General features: G+C 35.4%; 1 protein-coding gene across 5 annotated transcripts in view; it reads left to right on the top strand.

The window, feature by feature from the left end:
- The window catches only part of SESN3 (sestrin 3), a 62,716-nt gene that overhangs the window by 28,589 nt on the left and 6,192 nt on the right, over positions 1-27,935 (top strand). For all 5 annotated transcript variants that reach the window (XM_044751965.2, XM_044751964.2, XM_070490418.1 and 2 more), the window contains 7 exons: positions 10,681-10,746; positions 13,386-13,583; positions 15,241-15,423; positions 19,215-19,451; positions 19,972-20,146; positions 25,252-25,370; positions 26,176-26,366. In XM_044751965.2, coding sequence (XP_044607900.1) covers positions 10,681-10,746; positions 13,386-13,583; positions 15,241-15,423; positions 19,215-19,451; positions 19,972-20,146; positions 25,252-25,370; positions 26,176-26,366 — 1,169 coding nt within the window. The remainder of the gene's footprint in view (positions 1-10,680; positions 10,747-13,385; positions 13,584-15,240; positions 15,424-19,214; positions 19,452-19,971; positions 20,147-25,251; positions 25,371-26,175; positions 26,367-27,935) is intronic.

Raw genomic sequence — 27,935 nt, forward strand, 5'->3', positions numbered from 1 at the left:
GTTTATTTCACAAATAAGGAAACGAACACTTGCATAGAAATTCTATGACCATCTCGCAATGAGAAAAATAAAAAATAATAATTGTTCTTAAGGATTTCTTAATACTTTGTTTTAATGTGAAGGTTAAATGTAGCAATCTTTTTGCAGATGACTGAAGCCATTTATAAGGATAGATAATTAAAAGGAAGAGAGACAAGAGTGTATTGGAAACGTTTATTTCAATCAGTGGTTCCCAAAGTGTGATCTGTGGACCTCCAGCACCTTAGCAGAAATCAAAGTCATGCCATCGCACTATAATAGTAATCACTGTTTTCCTCACCACCCGAAATTCACCGTAAAAAATGTCACTTTTCACTCAATAATATCTTTGATAAAACCTAAAAATTGCACATTTTATTAAATTTCAACCATTGAATACTTATCTTTTAATAATCTCTGTTTCAAAATGGAGAATAGGCACAGAGCTCTTGTGCATGCCGCAGTATGATGCTGTCTCAAGGAAAAGCAGCCATGTGACTGAGTTGTGAGCCAAACTAGTCGCTTTTTATGGAACACCATTTTTACATGAAAGAATGACTGACTGATAACTATGGTTATACACACTTGGGTATTTGGCAGACATTTTCACAAAAATGAACAAAGTCAGCCTGTGACTTTAAGCAAAACAACTCACAGGATTTATTGCCAGTGGTAAAATTTGAGCTTTCAGGGGAAAAGGATTTTGGAAAGTTGGTATCTTCTTCCATGAGCTTGACCACTCCCAATACTTATAGATTTTTCTGAAGTGATCAGTGGTAGTACTAACAAATTTTATTTTTAATACTATATTAAATGTATCAACATTTGGAAAACCTGCAAAGCTCAGTGAACCAATACTTTCTAAATGATCGATGGTTAATATTACAAAACCGCACATGGGTAAATGATTCATTCAAAGTACAAGATACGCCAATGGATTTTAATGTAACAGAGTAAGAAGTTTATTGATATGATTTCAGATTCCACATTGCAACAAACTTTTAAAAGCTTCCCATGTCAACTTTTAGGGTGGTATGAAAGAATGTCTAAAATTATCTGAACAGGCTATTAAAATACTCCTTCCTTTTCCAACTACATATCTTTGTAAGGCCAGATTTTCCACATGTTGTGCAATCACCACAACATATAGTGACAGATTGAACACAGAGGCAGATACAAGACTCCAGTTCTCTTTAACCCAGATATTTTCACACATGTGAAACAGTGCTAACTCTTCTCAGTAATTTTGTTTGTTTGTTTTGGAAATTACAGTTTCCAAAAAATTCATATGTGTTAACATGTAATGGGTTTATTACTTCTATTTTTGAATATTTTAAAATAAAAATAAACATTTTAAAATTTTCTTTGATTACTAATATGGTAATTATTGATAGCGATTACTCACATAAAAGCTTTTGGGGGTCAGTATTTTTTTAACAATATAAAAGGGTCCTACTATCAAAAACTTTGTGATCTATTTAAATAAGCATAACAACTCATGGCTTTAATTCTGATTATGATAGGTTTTAAGTTTACCTGTATACGTTAAAGCACAATTTTGTAGCCCTCTGTTTATAGACTTAGGGCTTGGCAAAATAGAACAGAGATGAAGTTAATGAGAATTTACTGTACAGATCAGATCTATTTTCTGTTCTAGGCAAAAATTAAAACATAACCGTTCTTTTCAAAATTAGAAACAAAAACTTCTGTTTTTCTTTCAAATTTTGTTAAAACTGAAGTTTAATATAATTCCGTGTAAAATCAAATGTACTTTAATTTGCTCACTTGTTTTGTTCTTGGGAGGCTGTGTAAAAGGTACTTTCTCAATTTAAATAAGAGCACGAGTTCTTGTTATTTTTGACTACTCAACCTGTATAGAAGTATTGGTTTCAGATGGCTAAAATGCTTGTGTTTTGTACATCTCTAGAAATCAACTATATTTAATGTTTTTTCCCTGATTCTTCTAATCTGAGCTAGTGACCTGTATTTTATTAATCGTTGTATTTTGAAAGACCTAGAAACTATCCTGTCATTCTGTGTTCCATTAGAATCACCTAAAGGCCTTTTGAGTTTGTTACAACGTGTGGTAGATGCTGAGTATAGAGATTTGATTTAAAACTACTTTTTTCTCATATACCAAGGTTTATGTTCACAGCATATTTTTTTGTTTCTCCAAAAGACTAGTAGCTATCAACCATATACTGAGAAATATTAGAATGTTATGAAACTGTAATTGTCTCTAGTGGGAGTCTTACTTTCTAAAACTCCCAATTTTACTTTCTTTTCATCTAACTGGGACAGAATTTTAACAGGCAAAGCTTTATAAAATTCAAAATGAATTTTTATTATTACACAATACAGAACTTTAAAAATTAAGTCCTTCCTAATACTTTTGTGGGACCTGGGGAGAGATCTTAAAATTAGTGGTTAGAAAAGTATATTGTCTATATGTTAACAAGGAAGCATTGAGTTAGGTAGTTGTAGTGGACTTGCGTTATCTCAGGTATGAAGACTTATAGTTCTTTCCTCGTTTTCTTGGGCTTTAGCCAAAATTTTAATAGCATATTCATCAAGTGTTTTTTGTAGTTCTGCATCTCTAAAGAAAGTGCTCAACACTTAAAAGCTTATATAGAAAGCCTTTGTTGCTCAAGAGTAGTGTCGCAGCATGCAATATTATTACTGATTTCCAAGAAAATAGTGCAAATTTTAGAAAATTGCAGATATTACTTGTTTTAACAGCATAAAGAAATAAACAAATGGGGAAAAGTGAATATTTGTCACATAGGGAACCCAGAGGGTATAAAGAAGCTGTGGATTGATGTCCAGGACTGTGTTTATTAGTTTAATTTATTGGTGTTGCTCAATAAGAATACAGAGAACTGCCTCAAGCCCACAGGATGCTCTTGCTCTGTTGAAGGAAAGAAGAGAAAAGGGATGGAAGGACCTGTAGTGGACTCCTGTCTCCATAATTCAATTCAACAAATACATGAGTATATGTTATTTTCATGTTGCTGTGCTATCATGCTACAGATATCATGTTAGAAATTAATCCTGCTCTTTAAGGAGCTTATTTATGGCCTGAAAGGAGTGATAAGATAATGATATATGTTAATGGCTGTAAGAGGGAGAAACAGAATATGATTGTGAGTCTTAAGAAGAGTAGGTTTAAATTCGTAGAAGGGCTTGTGAGTTGGTGGAAGTGGAGGGAGACCAAAGGAGTTGGCGTTTGAGCTGGGTCTTAAAGGAAGAATGGGCACAATTTCACTAGACATAAAAAGGGAAGGCAGAGCCTCGGGAAATGCTGGTTCAAATATGTCTAAATTCCATAGAACAACGAAAAGACCTGCCATATTAGAACTGCAAGTTTTTAACTTAGAGGTGAATCTAACTTGATTGATTTATGCTACTTTGTTGCATTACACGGAAATTGGAAAAGGAGTTATATTCTTTGCTACATGCCTCTGGATGGCACTGGACATGAACATGATCTTAGATTTCCTTTCAGTTTAAGGGATTAGCTGTAGTATGATGCTAGTAGTGTAATTTAAAGACTATCCTAGTCCCTTATTTGTTCTTAATATTTCTACCTTTGTAGGTTTGCGTCACTTTGTGGTTGTACAGGGTACTAGTGGTCCTTTTGTTTTTAGAAGTTTGCTATTATGTAGTCAGTGTATAGATATAAAAACTTGCCAGCACTTTGAACAGATTCACCATGTGCTCTAATGAGTAAAATTTAAAGGATTTTGTTACTAGCCAAGGGAAAGCTCATTTTAGAAACTCAGTTATACTGCATTGCAAATTTAACTTGTTAGCTAGCCTTTGCTAGATGGATATACATTTTTGATTCTTCTAGTGCTGGATGAGGTCCATTCATCTTTGCAGACTTAACTGCACCTGCTACAGCAACTACTACTACTGATTTCTGCTATTAATAGTGGTACTCATGGCTACCATTTCTAGAGTACCCAGTAGGCGAGTTTGTCTATCTTTAGGCCCGCATTGGTAGAACAAAATTTACCTAACGGTTCCTGCCAAATGGCAACCAAGGGTTTTTGTTTTTTTGAGTTACTTAATCATGATAGCTCATTATTTCTTGGAACTCATTTTTTGAGAAGTGAAATAGAAAAAAAAAAATGCTGTTATTCAAATGACCGTTACGTAAAACTTTCAAAAATGGACCAGAAGTTTACCTCACATCATACATCATACTAAAGTTGGAATACTCGAAGATGCACGAGGCCCACCTGGAGCTGACAGTTTAGTATGGGAAAGAGGAAGTAAAGAAATTGCTAAAATACAGTTGATAAATGGAATGCTTTTAGTGGAAATGTGTTTGAGATTTCAAGTTAAAAATTTTAGTCACCATGTGTTGTTGAAGAAGGCTGGAATTCACGCTGTTCATAACAAGATCTTTGCAACGTTCCTCAAGTGACTACCCAGAGCTGAAGCTGTTGCAGGAAGGCTGTGATAGCCTTGGTTTTAATAGCTCAGTTAAAAGGAGTCCATTCCTGAAGTCTCAGGCCCATAGCATGAGACAGGATTCCCCACTTATGGAGGGAAATTTTGAGTGCCCTTTGGAATGTCGGTGAATTTCTGCCACACCCTGTAATGCCTGGCTGGGCTCCTGATGCTCAGTGGTTCCTTGCACCACTCCAGTACTAAGTCATAGAGAGATGTTGGTGTGATCTGAAAGATTCTTATCCTTGGTGCTATTGCCATTTTCTGCTTCTCACTAAGTGACCTTAGATGTCAGTTAGTTATATCATGAAGGTCAATACATAGTTTAGTGTAGGAGAAGTCACAATTTTGTTAGTCTTTGGGCTGTTTTGGGATGGGGGGACCATAATGTAAATTCCAAGTAATAACAGACATTTAAATTTGAGTTTACTGTAAAATTACCAATCTATTACAATTAATCTAATTTAAAATCCGTTCTTTACTCATTTAGGGCTAGAGGGTTTTTTTCTCTGTATTCCTTTCTATTTGCCCTTTCCCTCTGAAATATGTAATGCCATCAATTTCTGTAAATCCAGCTATTATTCCTGAAGTTGTCTGCCAAGGAATAAAAAGATGGCATCAGCATTATTTCATAGAATAGAGCCACCTGTCCATCTCTGCCCTTTTTGCGGTGGTTTCTGCCAAAATGGAACATCTATAAAGAACAGAAGGAGAGTCAACCACTGAAATTTACTATTTGTATTCATAATTGCAGTTGGCTTTCTCATAGTCATACTTAAAAATTTTGTTTGGGGCATGTCTTTCATATTTAAGGTATTTTTTCATTGTAGTGTGTTAAAAAAGAATGTTAAAGCTACCAAACTACTTTCTAAGGATATCTTTAAAAATTTGGGATTAGTATGCTCAGTGGAGTCAAATTTCTGCTTTGCCAGAATTTTTTATATGTTAGATTTTTTTATATTTCTTTAAGTGTCTCTGTAAAATTAGTTATTCATATTACTCTCAATATTCTTCTCTCCTATAGAGAGAAACTCATAAGCAGCTTTTACACTTTAATGGATAGAATATGTATTTTTTTATTTTTCCACTTTTAATGAAATAAACTGAAGAGATAGGTAAAAATTAAATTTAATAATTGTTTTTAAAAGTGTTTAGTAGCTTAAAATTCAGCAATTAATTCTCTTTGGCAGTCAGTTTTTTAGGGCCAAGTAATTTGCTGATTACCTCTAAAGACTCATAATTTTAAGAGTTTCTAACATCCAAGTGTCTTAATTTTCTATTGGGATTAATTTCTATAAAGTGATCTAGTAAATTGCTTAACTGTTAAGAATCAAAATAAGCAGTTTTCTAAATGTAATTTGTCTTTATCCTTTCACTGTTTTGTTTTCCAGCAGATAATTACTTAATAGGCATAATCTCAACTGATGAATTTCAAGCATAACTTCATTCAGCTATAATAACATATCTGAGAAAAGAAACTTTCCATGTGGTAGTGTTCTTGAGATCACAACCCTTATAAAATAATCTCTTAGAACACATAGAACTGATATGTAGAAAGTATCAGTTCCTATTTTCTAACTAGTTTTTTAATTGAAATTATAGGATTTCATAGACAAAATTTAAGCAAATTCTGTGACTTGTCTAAGGTATTTGAAAACAAATCACAATTAAATTTACTATGGTTTACAATTTCTTAAACCCTTTTAAATTTTTTAACACTAAAGTCAACATTTCTAGAGAGTTTCTTCTTTTTAGTGATTTGAATATTGTCATGAAATTAAGAATCTGAAGAATGGTTTCTTCCAACTTTTCTGCCATTCTAGTTATTTTGTTGATTTTATTGGTTTTCCTGTTTTAACATCCAAGTCAATTTTTATTTCTATGAAGTTACCTTAATACATGTTTGTTATGTTTATGTTCATTCCTGAATTTTTAACCATTTTGTATCTTTGCATCATCCCAGTAGCTGAAATCAGGACTAATCAATGCTATGGAGCAAAGCCGTACCATAGAAACTTTGGCAATGATAGAAAAATCCTAGATTTGCATTGTCCAGCGTGTTACCCACTTGCCACATATAGCTATTTTACACTTGAAATACGACTAGTGCAATTGGGGCACTAAATTTTTAACTTTATTAAGGTTAATCCACTTAAATTTAAATAACCGCGTGTGACTATGGTTACCATAATGGACAGTGCAGCTAAAAAACCTCAAGGGCTTGTTTTTTGGCTTTAGATTTTCATAGAAACAAAACAAGGCTTATGACTTAAAGGCGCCATTATACAAGATTCACTAGTATGACCAAAGTCATTTGTTCCCCGGAATAAGATATTAGCTTTATACTTAAAGAGAGGAAAATACGGCAATATTATGCTTCAAGATTAGTGCAGCTGCAGGTTATTTTCACTTAAAGACCAACCCCTGAATTCTTCTATAAGACTAGCATCTGTTGAGAAAATATAGCCATTCTAGTTGGGGTGTTTTGTTTTGTTTTACATTAGGGAAAATTGGCAGGAGAAGAATAAAAATAAGGCCTTATTTTGTATTATGCTTTGCAGTTTTTACATTTTTATGTGTCACCTTCTCAAAGCCTCCCAGTAAGAGGGAAAGCTAAGACCTAGAATTGCCCTTATTCTGAGTTGTTAGGGGAAAATATTTCTCAACTCTTCTGGTTGAGAAGGGTCTGTGGAGAGGATGATTTAAAGGGTTAGTTGCCAAAAGGTAATTAGAGGATTGGGCAGCTGTTTGAATGCCGACTTCTAGAATGAAGAGTCAAAGATAACTGTAAAATTGGCGCCAGGGTTACTGATGTGTGTGGTGATTTTATATCTCGCAAAGGAACGTGAGGAGCAACAGCTGGTTTGAGGTAGAAGCTTAGTTTTAAACATGTTGATTTTAAGGTGCTAATATTACGAACAGATGATGTCACAGGCAGGTCAAAATGCCACAAAGCCACACTGAAGGGCAGAGAAGAGCTAGCTCCTAGCTAGACATAAAAGATTCAGGAGTCAGTTGCATGGGTTGCTCATTTTCATATCAGATGCCCTTTTTCCCTCATTTACCTGCTCCACCCTCCTCCCCAGTATAGTGACTGTCACACAATTCAGTAGAATTTTGTTTGCATAAAAAAGATGTAAGCCACAGATGAGAACACTCGAGAGAAGGAATATTGATGAAAGAAATGCAGGGAACATCTAGGAAAAGTGTAAAAGTGGTCAAAGAAGTAAATAGATTGGATGGTTGAGTGTTATGAAAGCTGAGCAAGGGGAGGGTTGCACAGAAAGAGGCAGATCTGAACTGTGCAACGAGGCGAGAAGGCTGATGATTGCATAGGGAGCGTCTCAGCTGGGATCTGAAGAGTGTGCTTACATACAAAGCAGAAAGTAGTGGTTGCCAAGGGCTGGGGAGTTGTTCAGTGGGTGTAAAGTTGTTCAGTGGGTGTAAAGTTTCAGTTATGCAAGATGAAAAAGTCCTAGACATCTGTTGTACAACATTGTGCTTACAGTTAACAATACTACCCTGTCCACTTAATTTGTTAAGAGCGTAGATCTCATGCTATGGGGTTTTTTTTCTCCCCATAATTTTAAAAATAGGGAGAAGAAGAAAAAAAAAGTCCTTGATATTTTTCTGAGACTATAGTGTGAGCAGAAATTGAGACAAGGGTTCTTGAAGCTGGCTGATTTTTTTTTTTTCTTTTCCTGAATTGCCACTCTCTGGGTTTACTCTTAATTTGATTGAAAGCATTTCTGCAATTACATACATTAAAATGTTGGTTAAGGGATTGAGCAGGTGTGACCATCCAACCAATAACTCTGCAGAGCAGTCATTTAGCATTTCAAAAAGGTATTAATATGCCTGAAGATGTGATGAAGAGTCTAGAGCAGCACTATCTGGTAGAACTTTCCATGACAGCCTGTGGAAACGTCTGCCCTGTCCAATAGCCAGTAGCAATAGCCACATGTGGCTGTTGAGCACTTGAAATGTGACTGGCGTGATTGAGGAACTATATTTTTAACTTGGTTTAATTTTAATTAATTTAAATTTAGTCACATGTGGCTAATGGCTACCATACAAGGCAACACAGGTGTAGCAACTTGAGAAAAGTTAATCAGGGTATGAGTGAAGTAGGAACTCGCTCCTGGGCATTTTGGATTTGAAATAAAAGCTGAGGAAAGATATTACAGGAGACCAGAACTCCACCTTATGTTTTAAAATGAATCTTGTGGATATGGTGCCGTCCTGTTTCTTTTGTATTTGATCTTACCAGCTTAAAAACATACAGAGATAGAAAATAGGTGAGGGAAAAAAAAACTTTGAGTAAATGAATTTACAGTAGAATTTATGAGCTGCCTTGATCATTCTTTAAATTTTGTTTTTCACCTTCATATAATACAAGGCAGCCAACTGAGACAATAGTAGAGTCCTCACGAGAAAAGATGCTTCTTATACAGAATTAGGAACGAGGCTGATCATTTTTCAATAGCGATGCCGTTTTAAAAATACAACAAAGGAAGGCTATGTGATGCTAAACTGAAAAATCATGTTAGCTTTCCCTTCTCTTTCGTGTATAAACAGTTCTCTTAGGGGAGGCCCCCTTCTCTCTCCCCTGGGTTATTGCAGACACCTCTCAGCTGGCTTTTCTTTCTTTTTTTTTCTCTTTTTGTGTCTCAGGCCCAGGGCTGCATCACCCCCAGAATCGTATTATTAAAAGCACAGATTTGATCCACATCTCTGCTTAAGAAATTAAGGAAGAAGAGAGAGAAAGAGGGAGAAGAGAGCCCAAGATTAGGCTCTGCTTTCTCTGGTGAAGCCATAGAAACTCGTGGCTTTCCCCTTGGAAGCAAGTATCTGTTGAGGCCTACTCTGGTGCCTCCTCATTGTTTTCTCTGCCTCTGCTTATGAGTGCTGTGTTGTTTCTCTTCTTTCTGTCAAAGTACATTACTTTCTTAGAACTCTAGTAGAACTCTGGAGTTACTTCTAGTACTCTACAATCTTACTGGTCCAGCTAATTACCCTCAACTCTGTTTGGGCGGAACTTTTTCATCAAGGCACCCATGGACTGCAGATCAGCTTCTGTGTTGATTGGTCTAGTCAGCTGTGACCGGGAGACAAGGTTATGTGAAATAGATATTGCCATCTTCAGATAAGGAACCACCTAGAGTTACTTCCTCAGCTTAGAAGTTTCCTGAGGAGAGCTTGGTGGCACCTATTAATACACTCTTTTCTGGTAGACATCTGTTCCCATGTTCTTCAATTCCCCACTCAGTCTTTATAATCTTTATAAACCGTGGCATGTCTCTATTTATTAAGTTATGGTTTTACAGGGCTTCTTTTTCAGAACTTTAGAATATTACTTTTTTATAGAAAATTAAGTGGCCATTTCTCCTCTCTCTTCTCCTGGCTGAGAAGGACTTCAAAGCCTGGGTGCTCCCTCTGACTATTCCTGCTCCTCAACATACCTGCAGAGAAGGAAGTTATTCCCCAATTGGAATTTTCACAGCTTATAGATAATCACAGTTAAATGGGGACACTAAAATGTTTTTCACTTGAAAAAAATTTAACAGAAAGGTCAAATACTAAAATAATCTAGCACTGGGACATACCATCGGCAATTTGCTAGTTGTTAATACTAAATAGAATAGCAAGGAGAACAATAGCATTGTTGTATTATTCATTTCTTAGATTAAATTAACCTCTACTTCTCCAAGCTTTACATTTTTTTAAAGCTTCAAAACTTTATATTAGATATGCTCATTCCTATTTTATTCAGAAAAAAGGTCAGGTCATTGGTTTGGGGAGTTGCATAAAATCCTCTTTGAATTTAACCTTTCCTTTAGCTTTCAAATTGAGGTCTAACAGTATATACTAATATACCGTTCGATATGATTTTATTATGGAGGTTGATCGTTTTCAGTCATATCAAATATTGGCTAAAAACCTATCGTGCTGTAGAATATGACTAAGGGAAATGACATTTTGGGAGCCTGGGGTGCACCCAACACTGTGGTAGAAACTTGCCCCATTATCTTATTCACACAATGGCCCTTTGGGTTTTCTTTGATCAGAGACCTAAGACTTACTCTGATTTTATGTAATTCTGTTTATCTCTGCTTATTTTAGTACCTCAGCAATAAATTTGCATCAATTTCATTTTTCTTAGAAAATCATCATTAATACACAAAACTTTTCTTTTAAAAACAGGATAAAAGAATCAGAGTGTCTCAACCCTTGACAAGAGGACCAAGTGCCTTTATTCCAGAGAAGGAAGTAAGTTTATCTGTCTTAAAATACATAAAGTGGGATACAAAGTAACTTCTCCATTTTTAATATGGAAGTAAACGTGTGTTTTGCTCTTGTTTCTTATTTGTATGTTAGAAGACCGCAGAGATATTTTCTTTTCAACTTCAGTTAAAAGTTTGTGTGTATAATAATCTGCCTTCTTATTTCAGAGTTAGGTAGTAGTCAAAGGTTAGAAAAATATAAATTTTACCGTATTTGACTTTAAACATAACTTTTCTGAACAAAGCTAACAGTAATAAAATTTAATATTAACCTGAAGGTTTTAGGTTTTAAAATGGCCACTGTTTCATGGTGATTATAGGTTACATAAATGTTTAGAACGAATATCTTCAAATAAAAAAATGAGTTTCCCAACTAAACTTATTAAACAAAATATGATATCACCTCACTAGTAGTTACTCTTTTCCTTTCTGTCTCTGCTTGGACAGAATGTCACAGAATCTCCAGTATAACCTGCACCTTTGGTGAAGAGGGGAGTCAAGATGGTGAAGGCAAGAAAGAGAGGTTGTAAAATGACACAAAGGAGATTACAATCAATACAAGATTTGTGCCTGTTTTGTATATATCTCTGTGAAAGATCACAGCAATGTGTGGGACATTCTAGATTCCTAGATGCCTCTCAGATATACTTGGGCTAAGAAAAGTTTAAGAACCACTAATTGAGGAGTTTTTCTCTGCTTTGTGGAGTTATTAACTCACATTGAATACGGTTGTATATACTGATTCACTATTTACTGCAAAGATATCGGTTATCTTAGAGTATCAGCTTTATTCCTGTATTGTTCTGAAATTAGCCAGCAAATATTCGTGGAGCAGTTTTGTAAATTGTTTTGTGCTAGGCCTTGTCTTAAAGCAAGGGATAAGTAGAATTCAAATAGTACGTGCCAGGTGGTTGCTAGAGTCAGCAGTTCCTTCATCTTCATTTTGCTTTTTTGTGTGTGACCTTACCATTTAAAGGAAAATCTTAATGAAAGTTGAGAGTAATGTTTGGGGAAGTCAGTGCCTGCAGCTGGCCTAGGTGGTGACCGCGCATCAGAGAAACTGCTGAACTTGTGCCTGTTTCCCTCACACGGCGCAGGGGCTGCTCTTAGTAGAATGATTGACTCACAGATACAAAGACTTCCTAAACACAGTCATTTTCACAGTCTATGTTGGAAAAGATAATCTGGTTTGGGGAAGCCACCACTGTTTTCAGGATCTTTGCATCATAGGAATCTGTTAATGTGTCTTAGGCATCAGTTAAACACACAAACTTCTGCTGGGGAAATCAAAACAAGAACAGCAAATATCCTGTCCCTAATTGTATGTGATTTACCTGGATCCTGTTATGTTTTTAACTATCATCTTGGTCCCTGTAGTTGACAAAATGGAAGAAATGGGCAAATGAAAGTATATCTGGCTTTATAATTAGCTGAAGTGAAATTGCCTCTGTTTTACACCACTTTAATTAACATTTCCTCACAATTTACACTTCTCAAACATTATATTTACTTCAGGATTAAATTTTCCTCAGTCAATAGTGCCTTTGTGTAATTTGTGCTTATTTTTCAGAAAAAGCTATGAAGCCAGCCCTGAAGGGTAAACAGAGTCTCTTAATAGCTCTGTGGATCTTTGCAAAGACCATTAGTCTGTACTTATAAGGAGATCTGGATTCTTGACCAGGCTCTGCTATTCATTGGGTGCATGAGCTTGAATTTAATCTCGAATCTATTTCCTTATCTAAAATAAGGAATACATTCTTCTTAAGTCCAGAACTCTCATTCTAAAATATCAATAAATAACGAACCAATCCTAGAAATATGCCTTTCATGTCCATTAATTCCCACAGAGCTGAGTCCTTCTACAAGGTGCTAATAAGCTCTTAACACCTTCAGAGCCAGTTCTGGGTGTGATGCCCAAGCTGTCATGGTGCATAAAGCTATATATAAATAATCTATTTTTGAGAAAACTCTTTTGATTCCCTAGGATGGAGGATGTCCATTTTAATAATTTACCTTGTTTTTAGTAATTAATACAATAGGCTCAAAATAGGAATGACAGTATTCTAGTGTCCTTATTAGTTTTTCAATTAACACTTTTCTACAAATTATGGTATTTTCCTTTGTCCCTAAAAATAATTCAGAAAGCTTATTTTTATGTTGAATGACAAAAACAAGCAAAAGATCAGACTGAAAATATTTGTCTTAAGATAACATGATTAAGTATCTTGATAGGCTGTCGAGATAAAATTATAAATATATGGAATCAAACACCACTGCCTTTGCCTTACCACAAATTGGTGTGACAATGGCCGGGCAAGTGGGCCCTGAAAAATTTGCCGTCTGTGCCTGGAAAAGCAGATGGAAGCTTCTTTTCTCCAGTTTCATAGCTGTGTGTACAATGTTTGATAATTTGACATTTGTTGTTTAATAAATTGTGGTCCCGGAGCCAAAAATAAATGTTGCTTTCTTTTTTATTTTTGTTTCTAGTATGAGCAACCGCATAATTTCAGTGTCTGTTAATATCAAAAGAACATTCATTTGCTTCAATAGTGGCCTAATTTATGTAAACCAAAGATGTGTTTACTTCTCAATAATTAATTTTGTTTTGTGTTTCTTGGTTGTAAGGTTGCCCAAGCAAACACAGTAGATGAACGTACTAACTTTCTTGTGGAAGAATACTCTACATCCGGTCGTCTGGACAACATCACTCAGGTCATGAGTCTGCACACTCAGTACCTGGAGTCCTTCCTGCGAAGCCAGTTCTACATGCTGCGCATGGACGGCCCCCTTCCTCTACCACACAGGCACTACATTGCAATAATGGTGCGCGTTTCCCTGTTTCCTGTGTTCATGTGACATTGTCCTCCCTAGTCCTTCTCCATCCTAATGTATGTATGTGTGTGCGTAGAGCTAAATATAATTTCATAGAAATAAGAATTGAAGAAGCCTGTGGCCTTTTGGATACCAAACCCCTTGGATACATTTTGCTTTGTGTTTTGTGAGGAAGATTGTCCCAGAGCTAACATCTGTGTCAGTCTTCCTCTATTTTGTATGGGGGATGCCACCACAGCATGGCTGGGTGAGTGGTGTGTAGGTCCATGCCCAGGATCCAAACCTGTGAACCCCAGGCCACCAAAGCAAAGTGCACGAACTTAATCACTACACCACTGGGCCGGCCCCCCTTAGATACATTTTGAATGCTTTAAACCACTTAATGTACTGAATGTTTCTCCTTTAATTATCATTGTAATCTCTTATGATTAAAGATGCTGGTAGGATTCAAAGTAATACCCCTGATATCCCACAAGTTTTGTTTTTGCTCTTGATAACCTTGTTTTTATTGTTAGTATAGAACAGATGCTTTGTGACATTTTATTTAGTCACTTTATACTTGAACAATATTACTAATTTGGCCAAGTAAGAGGAAAGTATAGCACTAATGGAGACTCTGGATAAGAGAATTCTTAAATGAGTTATGATACTTCTAAGTATAGTACTTGGTTCTAACTAGTTGTTTTGGGGGGCAAAGAGTTATAAGTTGGGATGATAGGGAGCAGGAATGAGAAGGATAGAAGGAAAACAGTGTTACAGTTGGACTATTACTGGAGAAAAAGAGGAAGGAGAACATGATGCATGTCCTGTAGGAGAACGGCTGGGCCAGCAGAGCTAGCCAGGAGTTAGCAGATTCGTTTTTACCGAGTTTAATTTGGTTATCTTGTTTGTACTCGCACTAAAGTTTTAACCAAAAAGGAAGCATTCTGTGTGTTCTTGAATCATAAACTTGACTTCATTTCAGCTTGAAGTTTTGATGACAGTAAGGCTGAAAGCAGACTTTGAATGGTCACAGACTAAGACATAAACAAGATATATAAAATAGAATAGAACAATGCTGTTTTACTGAGAAGCAGTCCTGAGGACAGGAGTGGTGGAAAGTCTGCTTTGTGTGGTTTACCAGATTGTCAGTATTGAGGCTGATTTTGACTACCTAGGAAGGAAAGTGTCTGTGAGCTTCCTTCCACCGGAGGGTGATATACAGAGATAAGACTGAAATCGCAGTTGTCTTAAAGGGGATAAGAGAAGTATCCAAATTAACATGCATCTTGAATGGGTAGAATACAAGTTAATGAGATTTTATTATGTTTTAAACAGACTGCAGTTGATAACACTTACCGTAATGAAATGGACATATATTTTCTTTACTTAGCTAGAAAGTGGGTTCTTGGTTGACCTGTACCAAGTTCTGGATGAGGAAGAAATTCCCTCATGTGACGATTATTTTCTTATATGTGTATCAGCTTCGTGATTTGATTCAAGAATCTGTGGCAGCATTGTGATGAAAGTTTTAGAAGGAGGAGGAATCTGTAAGAAAAGAATTATTGGCTTTAAAAATTATTAAACTCCATCTAAATTATTTGTTTAGAAATAGAATAAGACTCTACTATGATTGTTTTATCAACTAACTCTTTTCTTTGTGTTTTAGGCTGCAGCTAGACATCAGTGTTCTTACTTAATAAACATGCATGTGGATGAATTTTTAAAGACAGGAGGCATTGCTGAGTGGTTGAATGGTTTGGAATATGTACCACAAAGACTGAAAAATCTTAATGAAATAAATAAGCTGCTAGCACACCGACCCTGGCTGATCACGAAAGAGCACATTCAGGTACTGAGTGTTTCTTTGAAATAAAAAAGTTTACTAATGATTCTAACTGAGAGTTAATTTTTTTGCTTAAGACTTAATTTTAAATATTTGCATGTTAGGAACTTGAAAAATAAAAAAAAGTAGTGTATTAAAATGTGTAGAAGACATGAATTTAGAAAGTCAGTGGGCTTAATTTAGGTACAAATGAATACTTCTCTTTAAGGAATCAGTAATTAGCTGTACAAGTTTAGTGAGTGGCTGTGAGAAAAGTTGGTTTCTATTTTCAAGCAGTAGGTAGAACAAAGAAAATGCACTAGCACGATAGGATACCTGGATTCTGGTCTCTACCCAGTTACTCACAAGTTTGTGACCTTTAGTAAGTTAACTTCTATGGGTCCCAGTAGTTCCCCTTCTACAAAATGAGAGACCTAGATTAAAGGAGCTCTAAACTCTTTTCTAGTTCTAACATTTCATAATTTAAAGATTTTCAACAAATTATTTTGGAAACAAAAAGTGAGTTACCAACTGGTGTGTGAATGCTTAAATGCCTCTAGAAGCTAGAGCTTAGATGAGAAATATAGTGGTGATTGACTAGAGCACTTGCTCTTCAAAAGGAGCATCCATGGAGGGTGTACAGGGTGAGGTGGTTACACAATATCCTTAGCACTATGCTTGGCACTTGGTAACTATTCAGTAAACAGGAGCTATCATCTAAATTATTATCAGTAGAAACTTTAGGTATTTAAAATCCCTGCTCTAATGTATAGAAATCTCCTTGTCTTTTTGATCCTCTTATTAGACTACATTTTTGTTAGTTATTTGCTTGGTTAAACCAAACTTAGCTTTTGTCAATCTGTGTACTCTCAGATTTTGATGATCTGTCTGGGAATCTGTGAAACACAGTGTTGTCCTGAGGTTTATGTTCCGATTTGATAATGTGTTAAGTTAGATAAAGGAATTAATCATTATTTTTATGTCACATGTTAATTACTTGGTGCCAGATGCTTTGGTGAGTCTGAAAAGATAGACCCTGCCCTTGACATGCGTGGAGTCTAGGGGAGGAGAGACAGGGAGGTGATAACAATAATCGCAGCACAATAGTGTATTAAGGTATGAATAAAGAGAGTGCATGAGGTTTCTAGAAAGAAGTAACATTTGAGGTAGGTCTTGAAGAATAAGTGGGAATTTTCAAGTAGAGGAGGGTGTTCCAGACGGAGATTAGGGTATGAAGTATGATATGTTGGAAAAGAAGCTAACAGCTTTGGGATACTAAAGTGTAGGAAAGGTCAGGGTAAGAGGCGGGAAGAATTGGAATGGTATTGTATGACCCAATGACTACTGTATTCAAAAATTTGTGTTTTATGCTCAGAAAGCTATGGTCTCCAGAGTTATGTTATAATACCTCAGGGGGTACACAAGACAATCCTTCTAAATGTCAGAAAACTGTGTGTGTATATTCTTATCTCATCCTTTTAAATTTCTGTATTTGTGTATTTTACAATATTAGTATTATAGTACATGGATATAACTAACCTACAGAAAATGTTACGTATATATTGATTTAAAAATAAATGTATGTACTATCAGGGGTTGGGCCCCCCGTTGTTACTGTCAGAAGTATATATGATCAAAAGAGCTTGGCAATAACTATGATAACGAATCAAGCATCATTAAAGGTTTTTGAGCTGAGTTGTCATATGAGTATATTTGGTGGTGCAGAAGATAAATTACAAGTGGGACTGGCTAGAAGCAGGGAGGCCAGTCATAAAACAGTTGTGGCAATCCACTTGAGAGATGATTTTTTTTTTTAAGTCATAGGGAGAAATAGGGAGATAAAGAGGAGGGATCAGACTATGTGTAACTATTCTGCAAAAGAATAAGCAAGACTTGATAACAGGCGGAATGTGACGATGGAGAAAGGGGGTGGGACAGCAGAATACCTCTAAGGTTTCTACCTTCCTGCCTGGGCACAGGGTGATGCTGTGAGCAGTGTAGCATAGACAGGCTTGGGAACAGAAGATGATGACATCCATATAGTGAAGTCTAGTTGCTGAAGGAAGTACAGGTCTGTAGCTCAAGATAAAGGATAGATTAGGAAAAAAAAAATGAGACAGTTATTTACGGATAAGCAAAGATCAGGTTGAAGGAATGAATGATCCATCCAGGAGATACTGTACAAGGAAAGAAGATCATGAGTAGAATAGAGCAAGCCAACATTTTGGAGGCAGGCAGGAAAAGAAGAGGGCTGTGAGAGAGATGGAGAAAGATGCATCTCAGGGTAGAAAGGGTGCAAAAAAAAAAAAAAAATAGTGGAATTGCTGAAGTCAAGGGAGATTAACTTCAAGAATTTCATGAAGGGAGGAAATAAGGAAAATGTAAATTCTGCAGAGATCAACAGGGTAAGAACTGAAAAATATCGGATTTGGCCTTTTGGAGGTCATATGTGACCTTAGAGAAAGTAGCTTCAGGAGTTTGTCTGAGAAAGAAACCAGATTACAATCAAGTACAAAAGTAGAATGAATGTGAGGTGAGAAATTCAAGGTGATGAGTGTTGGCTGTTCTTTCAGCTGTAATGATAATCCTGCAAAGACTGGCAAAGGCATTGTAAATTCTACCAGTCCTTTTTGGAAACCTCTTTCCCAGTATTATCAAAAGGCATAAAAATATCAATACCATGTGCCCTAAAAATCCTATTAGGAATTGTTTTTAAAATATGAATGAAGCCATAACATGAAGATGCCATTTAAGTAATAGCAAAAAAAAAAAAAAGAAATTTGAATATCGCCCATGCTTAAAATTAATGACAGTATAGCCTCATAAAAAATGAATATGTCAAAATGTCAAGTTTGAAAAATAGAAAAAAATAGATATATTCTGATTATATAATTATTTTTATAAAAATAAAAGAAGATATGTAAAAGTTATATTAGGGTGATAGAATATGATTGATTTTTTCGTGTGTATGTGTGTGTGTGTGGTTAAATATAGAGAGTAAAGCAAAAGCTATTTTGGGTTTTAGCTGTGAAGTGAGCTAAATGAAAGTTTTAGATTTGCAGGGAGCAGCAGGGGACACACACACACACACACACAAAAAGGAGAGAGAGAACACTGATGAGAAAGAATCCCTGGTGTCTTAATAGATGGAATGGGCTCTTGAAGAAAGTGGGGGTGGAGGAATGACTGTTTTTAATGGCTTCACTTGTGATTCCATCAGTCAGCTGCAGGATCAAGTACAATAGCATGTGAAAACGTGCTTTGAAATTTTTTAAGTTGTCATTCAAATGTGAGGTAATATTCTACAGTTTCTATCATCTGCTGTAGGGTCTTTCTCCATCAGAGAAGATAATTCCAAGGTAACTAGAAGTTGACTTACTAAATTGGATTTTTATGTGATTTTTTTAAGATAAAGTCTCTACCTTACAACCTTAAAATGAATAGTTTTGCTAGACAGTCTTTAAAGTCTCTCCTAGCTTTAATGTTCTTTGATTCTCTGAAATATCTTAGTAAAGTAACATAATATGTAAAAGTGCTTTGCAAGCAGAACTTCCATTGTATATATAAGGAATTTAGAAGAAGCTGCAAAATAATTGTATTGTTAGGTCTGATAATTTTAATGTATCATTGTTTGTTGGAATGTAACATTGTTTGACGAGAGCTATATCTTTAATATGTGAAATATTTTTTAAAGGGAGTTTTAAGTTTTACTACTATAAATGGACATATGAAGTTTGGTAGATTTCCCATGCTTCCTAAAGTTGCTTTGTAGCATTCTATGATTTTCATTTTTACTCTGATTTGCTTTCTCATTTCAGAAACTTGTCAAAACTGGAGAAAATAATTGGTCTCTGCCCGAACTGGTACATGCTGTGGTCCTACTGGCACATTATCATGCTTTGGCAAGCTTTGTTTTTGGTAGTGGCATCAATCCAGAGAGAGATCCAGAAATCTCCAATGGATTCAGGCTAATATCTGTCAACAATTTCTGTGTTTGTGATCTCGCTAATGACAACAACATAGAGAATGCATCCCTCACAGGCGGCAACTTTGGGGTTAGTTTTCTTAACTGTTTTTCTTCACTGTTTTGCCTTTAAACTTCCTAACGTTAAAAACATCTAGAGAGAGTTTATTCTCTGATTTAACAGGATATTATATACTTGAAATATTATTGCATAATTTTTGTTGCTGTAAAAATGTAACCTGTACCTGAAGTTCGGAATTGTCTTAAAGAGGCTTTTAAAGCAAATAGATATTATGACAAATCATAGGGCTGCCTCATTTTTAAAAATATACTATAATATAATTTAATATGTACCAAAGGCTAGAATTCTAGATTAAATATATTTATACTTATAAACTTTCTATATTTATAACTGAAGCAAAAGCATCATACTTCTGAAAATGTTTCAATATGTCATATGATTTCCTTTGGAGTTAATGGAATACCTACCTGGAAACTTAATAACTGTGCCCATGCCACTGTACGTAATAAGGTGACATTGGGAGAGAGAGACATTTACTGGAAAGATTTTTAATATTAATAACACCCAACATTATCTTTTCTGGCTCCAGATTGTAGATTCTCTAAGTGAACTAGAGGCCTTAATGGAAAGAATGAAAAGGCTTCAAGAAGAAAGGGAAGATGAAGAGGCATCTCAGGAAGAAATGACCACTCGTTTTGAGAAGGAGAAGAAAGAAAGTCTTTTTGTGGTCTCTGGAGATACTCTTCATTCATTTCCTCATTCAGGTGCTTTATTTTTTTTTTTTTCACTCTCTTTGCCTTTTAGTTGTTGTTAGAACCCTGACAGACCACCTTCAGTATTTTCCCTGTGGATGTGGGAAAGAGATTCTACTGCCCTGGTCCTTTTGTTCAGTTCTCCTCCTCCTCACCCCAACGCTATGCTTCCCCTCTTAGGTTGGTGCATCTTTGAGTACATTTCAGATCCAGGTGAGAGGGACTTCCAGCTTTGTGCTCCATACTCTGTCCTGGCTAAAGCGTCATTCAAAGCAGGCCACTCGCTTATAAAGTTAGATAGGAATATTTAATAAATCATCCTACTTTTGTGATTTTTTTAATGATAAGTGAAATCTTGCTTCAATTGATATAATTTTTTAAAAATATCTTCATCTTTTTTGGGTGGGGATTGTGTGGGAGGATTGTTCTCATGCTGCTGCTTTTCCAGATTAGTTCTAAAATTACATTGCACTTGCATTTGCATTTCTTTGAGGAAATCTTTGGAATTTTATAAAAGTGTATTATTTAGGTCGTTTTCTTAGATAGAATTTGGAAGAATTCATTCTGTATTGAAAGCTAGACATTTTTGCTCTAGTCTTAAAAATGCGTTTTTTCTAACACTTTAAGAGATGAAATAGGAGGGTAACTTTTTGATTATGACTAAAAAGGATATTGAACACCACATAATAAATGTTATTAAAATAGCTTATAATCAATAGAAAGCTTAAACCCATCAAAGACATCAATCTACATAACACTGATTTTTAAAATAGTGTTCCATTGGTTTAAAAGAGGGCTTCAAAATTAAGAGTCTTACAGCTAATCAGTCTCATAAATTCAGAGGGTATTTGATTTGGCCATAACTTCTTTGTTAACGTTAAACATAGCATTGACCAATAGCTCTCAGAAGTTTTACCAGGAGGAACAAGAGCGCATTTTATCATTTTCCCTGATGATCTTTTTTATCTACCAGATTGAGTATATTAAGTAAGGGTTTCTCGGAGCTTCTAACCAACAGGAAATCCCAAATTAAAAAACTTGGTGTTTTTCGTTAGTGGTTATACATTCTGCAAACATTTACTTAGTACCCCATTTAGTCTCAGCACTGTGGTAGGTACTAAGGTTTTCAGGTTAGATAAGACATGATTCCTGCCTTCTGAGAGGTCTCTTCGCTAATGGGAGTAAATAAATAATTACAATTCATAGCAGAATGTGAAAGGTACATGAGCCTAGAAGAGGACTCTGAACCCATTCTTGGGGGAGGAGGAATGTAGACAGGAGTTCTAGAGGAAGCCTTCTCCAGCCATTTGCCCTTTGGCTCTAAGCTAAGTCTTAGAGACTTGAGTGCAAGGGAGTCAGGCAATGGCTGGGGGATAGGGGAGTTTGTGGTAACCAGCATCCAAGCCTGAGCCAAGGCACAGTGGTAAGGAAAGAGGATTCTGAGTGCAGGAACAAGTGCTTCTGTGTTGTTAGGACATAAATCATAACGGAGATAATGTGGCGAGGACGCCAGTTAGGTAGACAGGGGCCTTATCATGATGACCTTTCTAACCTAAAGGAACATGTAACCTGCCATATTGTAGACATTTGAATGGAGATGTCTGGAGATATCCAGCACAGTGCTTCTCAAACTTTAATGTGCATATGAGTCACTGGGGAATCTTGTTGAAATGCAGCTTCTGAGAGACCACATTTCTATCACGCCTTGAAGTGATGTGAATGCTGCCAGTCTGCAAACCACACTTGGAGGAGCAAGGGTTTAGCAGATAGTCTGAAGATCAGGGGAGGATTTAAGCTCAAGATAAAGTTCTGGAAGTTATCAGCATATAATTGGGAGTTAAAATCAGAAGAGTTAATTATAAAAAAATCATCCAGGGAGAACAAATGGGACAAAGGGAAGTAATGAGCCTAAGTGAACCAATATTTAAAAATCTAACATTTTTATTAAGGTTAGTAATATCTGTTTGCTTTTTTAGGCATTAATTTTTAAGAGCTTTGCTAAGATCACTAGAGCTTAAAGGATATAAATGTTTTGTTATACTTTTCAGTTTTTTTATATTGAAAATACGTTTTGGATCCCCATATCTACCTTCTTGGACCCTTAAGCAGGGACTACTGCTTTCTAAAGTGAATTTTGACTAGCAAGTCTTAGACCCTAGCCAAAAATTATGTTCTAATGTTAACAGAAGAGGCTGTATCATTTGCAAATTATTCAAGGAAATAAATCAGTTCACTGTTTACTCTTAACCATTCCCAGTACTAAGTTCGTTGATCACACAAAGATAACGTAGGAAAATGACTTAGTACAGTGGGTGATTGAGTCATTTTGATAAACTTAGCATGTTTGAAAATGGAATTAGAAATTTATTTTTTCCTGTAAAAAATTTCTTGGTTTGAACAATGTGATAGAGCATTCCAGATTCCATGTAGAGATTCTAAGCATAGTTTTTCAAGCCTTTCGAAGAAAATAAATGTTTAAAGTGTTCTGCAGGGGTTGTATTCTATAGCTTGATAACAGAGTTAGCTAGCTTGAATTGTTTTATGTTTTTCAAGTTTAGAAAGTATTCCAGTACTGTAACATAGCTGCTTCTGTGTTTATGTTAGTAGCCCCCTCTTAGGGGCAGAAGAATGCAGACAATGTGCAAAATATTATTTCCTTTAAGTCCAGACTTTGAAATATTCATTCAGATAGAATTAAAATTGAGTTTTAGATTTGTTGATTGGATTTGATAATTTGAACTTCTTTTCTTAAAAAATTTTTTCTTAAGATAAGTTTAGGAAAAACATATTTGTGGTTTGAGAGACCTCTGTACATTTCTTTCTGTGGACAAAATTGTCTAGAAAAGAGGTCTTGATTGACTTCTAATTTTAAAATAAATGAATGGATGTTATTCGTTGGATATTATTCTTAGGATAAATTGGTTAGTTAGTCTTTATTGTTTATTTTAAAATGTTTAAAAGTCACATGACAACTTGAAAATGTATACGAACAAAACAAAAACTAACATCGAGTCAAAGGAACCAGCTGTGTAATAGTCGCCTCCAGTATCGATATTTGCCAAACGAAACCACCTGGCTGTGCAGTGTGGGGGGAAGGATCACTTCAAGAGAGAAACTGTTTTACAGAGTTTAGTTATCACTCATTGTTCTTGGTTTAATTTTACTTTGCAACCCACGAAAAGCTCCTAGTTTTCATAGCAGCCTCAGCGATCGCTACTACATTTTACATTTTTTGTTTCATTTCTGTCGATTCTTATATGATGGACTGAAGTAAGGAAGGCATAACCTCATTCACAAATGTTAAGAGATAAAGCATTGAAAATGCCATTTTTAAAGTGTTTCTATTTACCTGCATAAGGAGACAACACAGTGTTGTGGGGTTGGGTTAGGGATAAGTCTGAGATTTCTCTTCAGAGAACTGAGAGTCACTTAAAAGCTTCAGATCAGTTTAAGTAGTATAATGTTTACAAGTTTTCCACATCATCGTAAACTAACCCACAGTGTATTTCTTACTGACAGTACAGACGATATTAGTAACTTATAGTTAGTTTACTTATTTCTTTTATACATACGTCTTTTCTCATTAATGAATCAAAGTAAAAATAGATATTAAGCACATGGCATAGTACCTGTTATGTAGTAAGCACTCAGCAAACGCCAGCCTCTTCTTTTTATGTGTAATAAAGAAGTTAGGGAAGAATATTAATAAGATATTACCAAAGTTGGGTGGCCTGGGCACGTGACCTTTTCTGCCATTGTCAAGCACCCCAGTTAGTCCATGGTAGCAACCCAACGAAAGGTGAAAACTTGTGAGAAAAGAATACTATAGTATTCTTTTCAGGAAATAGCAAAAATTAAAGATAACGAAAGTACTATTGATGTACCAGGTCTTTTGGTTGAATTATTATAATTGTACTTGTTTTTTAAGCCTGTCAAGACTGTCCAATTAAGAATTACAGTTTTTTATTATGCCATAAAATTGTTTTATTAAGTATTTACTTAATATTTATTTATTAAATATTGAATTTATTTAATATTAGTTAAAATACTTAAGAAAATATTGTTCTTTGCGTGGAAGGAGCTAATGTTTTCTTTTACTTTGAAAACTTTATGTTCATTTTCTAGAGTTGAAGATAAATAAAGATTGTTCATTCATTTTTAGTGGTTGAAATCAGAAAAAAGTAATTGTAAAGACATACTAACCTAAAAAAGCTGAGTTAGAAGAAAATTATCTTTAAACCAAATTAACATGCATTGGGCATTTAAAAGTTTTCAGTGGCGAATTTTAATATTATCAAGGATACAGAAGTCAGCTGTCTTAAAATAGTATAGTCTTCCTATTTTCCTGAATGCCACTTTGGTCGTGCTCTAATCACAATCTGCAATCACAGTCTCATTAGCACACATTGACATTGACTTCATGTGTTATACACCTTTTTGTTTTGATATGCACAGAAAAGGGCACATATCTTAGGTATAAAACTCAAGGAATTTTTACAAACTGAACCTTCCTGTTTAGCACCCACGTCAGCTAAGAATAATAGTGACACCAAAAGTCCACTTCCCCCCCTGTTGTGTTCCCTTCCCAGTCCGTCTCCCTCTTTATGAGCAAAAAATGAACTATAGTGACCTCATTTTCACTGTGAATACATCCAGAGGAAACACCATCTAATTTTAACAAAATCTGTCTTAATGTTAAACTCCATTAAAGTGGTCTTTTGCCTGCATCTCTTCTCTTTCCCCACATCCCACTTCATCCCCCAGAGAGATCAAAAGAATTTTTAAGCTCAATGCTTACAGGCCTTTGCTCTCTTCGTTTTCTAAAGAAGTAAAACTACAGTAATGTTGATCCTTTGCCACTGCTGTTTAGATATTTCAGTTTAGTCAGTTTTTTGCCGGAATGACTACAGTTAAATATTAAAGTTGCCCATATTTGGTAATGAAATTGTATTCAAAACTTAAGCAATAGATATTTTATATGAATTTAAGCCATGTAGACAATATTGTCACTTTGGAAACCCGTGGAAAAGCTAAAAAAGTAGAGGAAGAAGGAGCTGTTTCATTGTTCTGCCTGTGTACAGTTTCCTTAACATTGGATTATTCATCATTGTCCTTAGATTTTGAGGATGACATGATTATAACATCTGATGTCTCCCGCTATATCGAAGACCCTGGTTTTGGGTATGAAGACTTTGCCAGACGAGGAGAAGAGCATTTGCCAACATTCCGAGCTCAGGTATAAGATTCCTTTAATTCAGAGAAACTGTGAAATGTTGAAACATAAATAAATCGACTTCTAAAGAAGTTAAAGGTCATTCAATAGAGTCTGTAAATCTTTTTATTTAGCCTAGTTTTCGGCCTAGTCTAATTTGATGTCCCAGTAGATGGATTATCATTTCAACATTTTCCCCCTAAGAAAGCAAAAGGAAAACTATCTGCTTTGTTGGTTACCTGAGTAGTTTCATGGTAGCTGTATAATGTTCATAGCATTTTTTGGAGAGAAGCAGGGAGGAAATCAAGCAATATGGTCACATTTATAATAAAAAAGCATTTTGTAATAAGATCATATACCAGTAGTTATGGGCTTAAGGGCTGCCTCCCCTCCCCACCCCTAGAAAACATAGCCACAATAGTGATGTGCCTCCTAGAGAGAGTGTAAGTTTGAATTAAGACAGGCTCTTTTGTGCTTGTTTTAGATGATCTGCTAACTGTCCACATCACTGAGTAGGTTTGGTCACATGGAAATATTCCAAGCTCTTCTGGGGTCCTTCCAGATAAGGGCATAGATTACATAGTACCTGACCCCGGGACCCCGGGAGGTGGGCAGAGTTCATCACCAACATGCCAAACCCTGGACCCCATTGAGGAAACTACATGGTACTCCAGTCTACAAACTGATGTGAAAGGTTCTTAGTCACGCTATAAACTTAGAATTAAATTTGAAATATCTTCATCTACTTGCTTCAGTAGTTATATTGAGTGAAAACATAGAGTTTAAATGGAATGTCCGTTTTGTAATTGGATTCATTTTATTCTTTTAGGACTATACCTGGGAAAATCATGGGTTCTCCCTGGTGAACAGACTTTATTCTGACATTGGACATCTTCTTGATGAAAAGTTTCGCATGGTCTACAATCTCACCTATAACACTATGGCCACCCATGAGGATGTTGACACAACCATGCTGCGCAGAGCTTTATTTAACTATGTTCACTGTATGTTTGGAATCAGGTATGTTCATTGTGGAGACAGCTTTACACATTTCTAGATGAAACTCCCGACATTAGTCTTACTTCTATCCTATTTAGGAGTATACAGTTCTGGTGAGAAAATATTACATGTGGACTTCTGATTTTAAAAAATTGATTCCATTTTATAGAGAAGCATTTTCTTTTGTTTAACGGTAGTGAATCTTAACATGCATATATAAATACAGAGTAAGAATTTACTAAGGAGGGGAAAAAAGCATCAGTAATCATTGGGGATAGAATCATTGAGGATTCTATATCAGACTCAATTTGAGAATCCTTCCTGGAAGAATTGGACGGTTAAAAAACATAAATTGTGTCCCTTTGGATCAGTGTAATAAATGCTGGTTTAACTATTTATTTATTTATTTATTTACGAAGAAAATGGTAATTAGGGTATTGATAAAGCTCGGATAGATTCTGCCCTCATAAAGCTATTTACATAAGCTCGCATAAGAACACTGAAATGAAACTATCAGTCAGTGTAAATTCATGGCCTCTAAATTTAGAAAATTAGCATTGAGAGGATAGTGAGTAAATGAGTGAATGAGATTGAATGGTGTAATCAGGAAAGCTTTTTTGGGAGAATGTGCCTTGTCGAGCTGAGTTTTGAAGGTTTTTATTGAGATAGATTTGCAGAAAGAGAAAATTTCCAGTTATGAATACATTCAATTTGACTCTATACTACATGTTTCTCATATACTGTATTAGAAAGCCTTTATGGAATGGAATTAGAATTCAATTTGTTAAGCAAAGTAGTTTCTATAATTTTAACTAAAAAACCCCAAAATTTCCTGAAAAATCAACTAACAATGAAACATTCTACTTAAAAGACACTATTAATGATGGTAATTAATAACTATGCTATTTCCCCTTTACCATCCTACATTGTAAGTTATCACAGAATCATCACATTTTAAAACACAGATATTATACCTACCTAATTAAGAAAAATAAACAGTAACAATTTAATTCAATTGTGATAAATATTTATTATATTCAAAACAACAAATAAATGTTATGGTGATTATATTTATCTGTTGGATGTTACTAAATAAAGCTTATGTAAAATCCTCGAGATACATTTTTTTTAACTAAGCATTGCGTTTAGGTTAAAAATTAACGAAAAATATAGAAGAGAAATCCCCCCAGCTCCCGCCACTGCATTTACCTTCCTGTCTGCCTTTGTGCCCATTTACTCTGCTGTCTCTTCTCTCTTATTTTGGGTGAACTTGTCTATGCTCTCATGCTCTTGGGCCCCAAATCCCATCTCTCCTCATCTTCTAAAGATCCCTATTCCAGCAATTCTCCCTTCTCTCTCTTGAATAATCAACTTTTGTCTCTTTATTGGGTCTTTCCTATCAGTATATAAACATGTTCTTATTTCTCTCATCTTTAAAAAAAAAATCCTTTCTTCATCCCTCTTTTCCCCCGGCTATTGCCTCATTTTTCTGCTCCCATGCACAGCAAATCTCTTTGAAAAGATTTTATATATTTACTGTCACCATTTTCTCATCTCCCATTCTCTCTTGAACCCACCACAGTATCAGGA

This window comes from Equus asinus, chromosome 20 (genome assembly GCF_041296235.1).
Source record: "Equus asinus isolate D_3611 breed Donkey chromosome 20, EquAss-T2T_v2, whole genome shotgun sequence".
Lineage (NCBI taxonomy): Eukaryota > Metazoa > Chordata > Mammalia > Perissodactyla > Equidae > Equus > Equus asinus.